The 5,276-nt window shown below is 41.0% G+C and overlaps 1 protein-coding gene and 1 long non-coding RNA gene across 7 annotated transcripts in view; both read left to right on the top strand.

Annotated features, from left to right (window-relative positions):
- The first annotated feature begins 702 nt into the window (after positions 1–702).
- The window catches only part of LOC127005583 (carbonic anhydrase 13-like), a 36,159-nt gene continuing 31,585 nt past the window's right edge, over positions 703–5,276 (top strand). The window contains exon 1 of the mRNA XM_050874519.1: positions 703–868. Within this exon, the coding sequence (XP_050730476.1) occupies positions 838–868 (31 nt within the window). The 5' untranslated portion in view covers positions 703–837. The remainder of the gene's footprint in view (positions 869–5,276) is intronic.
- The window catches only part of LOC127005586 (uncharacterized), a 5,382-nt gene continuing 980 nt past the window's right edge, over positions 875–5,276 (top strand). For all 6 annotated transcript variants that reach the window (XR_007758734.1, XR_007758736.1, XR_007758739.1 and 3 more), the window contains exons 1-2: positions 875–4,883; positions 4,940–5,047. This is a non-coding gene — a long non-coding RNA (uncharacterized LOC127005586). The remainder of the gene's footprint in view (positions 4,884–4,939; positions 5,048–5,276) is intronic.

Here is a 5,276-nt window from a genome sequence, read left to right as displayed (position 1 = left end):
AGTTACAGGTTACAGGGAGAGAGAAAAAGAAGAAAAGTTACAGGTTAAAGGAAGATAAAAGAAGAAAAGTTACAGGTTACAGGGGAGAGAGAAGAAAAAATACAGGTTTCAGAGGAGACAGAATAAAATAAAATACAGGTTAGATAAGAATAAGAGAAAAAGAAAAATATACAAGTTACAAAACACACACGCCTTCCTATTCCTCTCCCTTTCCTTCCCTTAAATCACGGAGGAGGAGGAGGAGGAGGAGGAGGGGAAGGAAGAGGATAGGTCATGCAGCCGTACGATATCTCTTCCCTAGACGAGGATGTGTCACCTGCAACCGCCGCCGCCGCAAGGGACAGAGCAATGAAGGGAACTCCATAAGTCACGGTCTGCAATAGTCACCCTTTAAACACGCCTTGCCCTTAACGCTTCCCTTCCAGCACGACTTAAGGGTGAAACCGAGGGAGTCACTACGAGGGGGAATAGCCAAGGTAATATCCGAAGGCAGTGTGTCACCAGCACGCGAGGATTTTCAATGTCAACACGAGGAACATTCACTCTGCCCTCAACTCACACTTTCCTTCCGCCTCCTAGTCCACGTGTTAGCTAGTGTGATGCAGTTACAAGACTCACACTTGTTACACCCCCATTCCGTGCCTGCGCTTCTTCCAGGGGTGCCTCATTCGCACGCTCGCCGGCAATGATGTAAAATAACCTTTTTTGGGAGGCAGACAGCGGCACCGCGCGGTTTTTAAGCGGACGGGGGGAGCGCCAGAGAGCCAGTCAGTTTATCAGTAGCCACGCGTGAGGTTGTACGCCGCTCTCTCTCCCGCACCGCTCTCTTCGTCTACAATGTTCGGCTGGGGATACGCCAAGGCTAATGGTAAGTAGAGTCCCTCCTTTCTCACCTTCCTCTCTCACTGGGCTGTTGATGTTCCGAGCGAGGCAGAGTAAAGCTGAACATATATTTTTTTTTAGTCCAGGTGTTAGGTCACAGGTGCCCCGTCTTAGGTCACACTACGGGCTCGGATCATGCCGCTGTGTAATCTCGGCCATCTGTGTGTCTGTGTGTGTGTGTGTGTGTGTGTGTGTGAGGCAGGAAGCGTGGCCTGGTTTCACTGTGTCTTGTTGAGAAGAAAGATAAAGCGTTGTAATAATATTTTCATTCAAATATTCATAGACGTAATAATTTTTTTTTTCGCTCTTGTCATTATAGAATCTTAGAACTACATAAGAAAAGCGATCTAGATTTCTTCAGTGTGTTGTTATCCATCTTTCGTTTCACACACACACACACACACACACACACACACACACACACGTTGGCGATAAATAACACTCAAGAAAAAAACAGCTTGAAATGGTGCGCAAAAATAGAAGAAAGAGGAAAGGTGAAAAAACACACAACCAAGCAGCAGAGAGGAAACCATTTGTAGCTTTTAATTCTGCGTTTTATTCCTTTGGTGAAGCGATGAAGCATCTCTCTCTCTCTCTCTCTCTCTCTCTCTCTCTCTCTCTCTCTCCTTCTCGGTATTGTTACGGCGATAAGCTAAACACAAGGACAGACAAACACACAAACACACACACACACACACACACCCTCTGGTCATCCCTTTTGTTACGATTTCTTACTTGTGTGTGTGTGTGTGTGTGTGTGTGTGTGTGTGTGTGTGTGTGTGTGTGTGTGTTTTGATTGCTCGTCTTCAACTTCTATAATCACGCTGATGATGTTTGCGCACTGATATCTTGTTTATTTTCCTTGTCTGTCTGTCTATCTATCTATCATTCTATCTATCTATCTATCTGTCTGTCTGTCTGTCTATCTATCAGTCAATCTCAATCTCTAGCAGGTCTGGGTGCGAGAGGGATTTAGGGGTCTTAGTGAGCTCTGATCTCCGTCCAAGGGCACAATGCATTCAAGCTAGAAATCGAGCTAATAGGGTACTGGGATTTATTTCAAGGAGCGTAAGCAACAGAAGCCCCGAAGTCTTCCTCAACCTATATTTAGCATTAGTTAGACCTCATCTTGACTGTGCGGTTCAGTTCTGGTCACCTTACTATAGAATGGATATCAAAATGTTAGAATCGGTGCAGAGGAGGATGACTAAGATGATTCAGGGGTTGAGAAACTTGCCATACGAGGAAAGACTCAAACAGTTAAACTTGCATTCTCTAGAAAGGCGAAGGGTGCGTGGAGACATGATCGAGGTTTATAAATGGATGAAGGGCTTTAATAAGGGAGATATTCATAAGGTTTAGTTGGTAAGAGAACCGGGTAGGACACGAAGTAATGGGTTTAAACTGGATAAATTCAGATTCAACAGGGACATAGGCAAAAATTGGTTTACCAACAGGGTGGTGGATGAGTGGAATAGGCTTAGCAGTCATGTGGTGAGTGCCAATACAATTGTCACATTAAAAAATAGATTAGATAAAGTCATGGATAGCGATACTAGGGGGGGTTAGATACACGGGAGCTAAGGGTTAAAGGAGCTGCCTTGTATCGGCCTACCGGCCTCTTGCAGACTCCCACGTTCTTATGTTCTTATGTTCTTAATATGGCTTCGGTAAAAAAAAATATATATATCATCAAACATCTTTAAGTCGTTGAGCTGTTTCTTATATTGTAGTAGTGAAAGTAGCAATAGTAATAGTAGTAGTAGTAGTAGTAGTAGTAGTAGTAGTAGTAGTAGTAGTAAGCGTAGTAATAGTAGTAAGCGTAGTAATAGTAGTAAGCGTAGTAATAGTAGTAATCACACTTATCAGTAAAAACAATATTATCAGTAACAAGATTATCACTGGTAAAAAAGAGGGGAACATATTGATAGAGTAGTAGTAGTAGTAGTAGTAGTAGTAGTAGTAGTAGTGGTGGTGGTGGTAGTGTCAGCCTCCCCTCGTCCGCCCCTCAAGGTGTCGGAGATAAGCGTCGCTCCTGATTACATTCCTGGCGGCGCTAAAGGATGTGAGGAGGCAATGCTTGTTTAACGCCCACCCCCCTCCCGAACCACCGCACTACTACTACTACTACTACTACTACTACTACTACTACTACTACTACTACTACTACTACTACTACTATTACTACTACTATTATTACTACTACTACTACTACTACTACTACTACTACTACTACTACTACTACTACTACTACTACTACTACTACTACTACTACTACTACTACTACTACTTCTACTACTACTAGGTACTACTAAGACGACGACGATCATACTCTTGCTACCATTATTCCTTCCAAGTACTACTACTACTAAAAATTAACAAACACCTACTACTACTACTACTACTACTACTACTACTACTGTCACGAATTCAAATACTAACACAATACCGAAAACATTTACAAAGGACATTCATAAAACAAATTAATAACCATCAAGACTAACAGAAACATCAGGAAACGAAAGAGTAAAGAAAAAAAAATCATAGCACCACTTTTGGCATTTATATAAAAAAAGAAATAGATAGGAAAAAAATATTAGGGGACATTCAGATGGCTATTATGATAAAAAAAAAAAAATTATCCACTGACTAACATCGATTACAAAATTTACAACCAAGGCCAGAAATTACGACACCACTTTCAACACTTATATATAAAAAGTAGAAAAAAACTAACCGGGAAAATTTCAGACACAAAAATATTACAACTCCACATATAGAAATAATAAATAAAAGTCCATATTCATTTTTTTCCCAGTTGACGCGTTGCAACACGGACAATCAGTGTACGTCAATACGGAAAAATATCGTACACGTTCGCTTCGGGTCAAGGCGCCAGAGGGATGACGACATGTATTTTCCCCGATCTATTCTTGTTTGTCCTTTTGTCTGCGTCTGTCTGTCTGTCCTTTGGTTGTCTGTTGAAGCGAAGGATGAAAGGGAGAAGTAAGGATGGAGGAGGAGCAAAAATAGATTAAAGAAGGGAAAGAGGGAAAGAGAAGAATGAAGGAGATAGGAAATAGAGAAAGAGGGAGAGGTTAGAAATACGGATAAAGGAAGGGAAAGACTATATTAAAGAAAAGAAAGAGGAGGAGAAGGAAAGAGAGAGTAAAGAAAGAGGAAGAATAGATTAAAAAAGGGAAAGAAGAGGAGATGGAAAAAGGAGAATAAAGGAGATAGGAAATAGAGAAAGAGGGAGAGGGAAGAAATACGGATAAAGGAAGGGAAAGAATATATTAAAGAAAGGAAAGAGGAAAGGAGGAAGAGAAGGAAAGAGAGTAAAGAAGGTGTTAAGTAAGAGAGAGATAAAAAGATAGAGAGAGGGAAGGGATAGAAGAGAGATAAAAAAAATAGGAAATGGGGGAAGTGGAAGAACAGATAAATGAAGGGGAAAAGGGAAGGAGAAGTAGAGGGAAAGGGAGAGATAAGGGTGTGTGTTTCGTAATAGAGATAAGAGATAGAGAGAGAGAGAGAGAAAGGGAGGAGAGGGAGGAACAAATAAAAAAAGGGAAAGAGGAAATAAGTTGGCGGGAGAAAGGGAGAATAAATAAGGTGTTTCGTAATAGATAAGATAATGAGAGGGAGAAAGGGAGGACAAAGAACAGATAAAGAAAGAAGGGATGGAGGAAATAAGTTGGCAGGGAGAAAGGGGAGAGAGAAGGAGGTGGGTTTCGTAATACAGATAAGAAAGATTGGGAGAGAGGGAGAAGGGAGAGGTAAGGACATTAGATAAGGAAGGAAGAAAGAAAACGGGTGAGAGGGAAGACCTAAAAAAATATATGAATTCATGTTGATATTGAGTGGAAAGAGAACGAAATATTGAAGGAAGGATGAAATAAATGAATGAATGAAGGAAAGAAGAATGAAAGGAAAAAAGGGAGGAAGGGAGGAAGAAATGAATGAAGGAAAGAAGAATGGAAGGAAAAAAGGAAGGAAGGAAGGTATGAAGAAATGAATGAAGGAAAGTAGAATGGAAGGAAAAAAGGGAGGAAGGAAGGAAGAAATGAATGAAGGAAAGAAGAATGGAAGGAAAAAAGGGAGGAAGGAAGGAAGAAATGAATGAAGGAAAGAAGAATGGAAGGAAAAAAGGGAGGAAGGAAGGAAGGTATGAATGAAGGAAAGAAGAATGGAAGGAAAAAAGGGAGGAAGGAAGGAAGGAAGAAATGAATGAAGGAAAGAAGAATGGAAGGAAAAAAGGGAGGAAGGAAGGAAGGAAGAAATGAATGAAGGAAAGAAGAATGGAAGGAAAAAAGGGAGGAAGGAAGGAAGGAAGAAATGAATGAAGGAAAGAAGAATGGAAGGAAAAAAGGAAGGAAGGAAGGAAGAAATGCATG

The sequence above is a fragment of the Eriocheir sinensis genome, chromosome 30, assembly GCF_024679095.1.
Source record: "Eriocheir sinensis breed Jianghai 21 chromosome 30, ASM2467909v1, whole genome shotgun sequence".
NCBI lineage: Eukaryota > Metazoa > Arthropoda > Malacostraca > Decapoda > Varunidae > Eriocheir > Eriocheir sinensis.
Note: the sequence above shows the minus strand (reverse complement) of the source record. Positions and strands in the feature narration are given on the sequence as shown.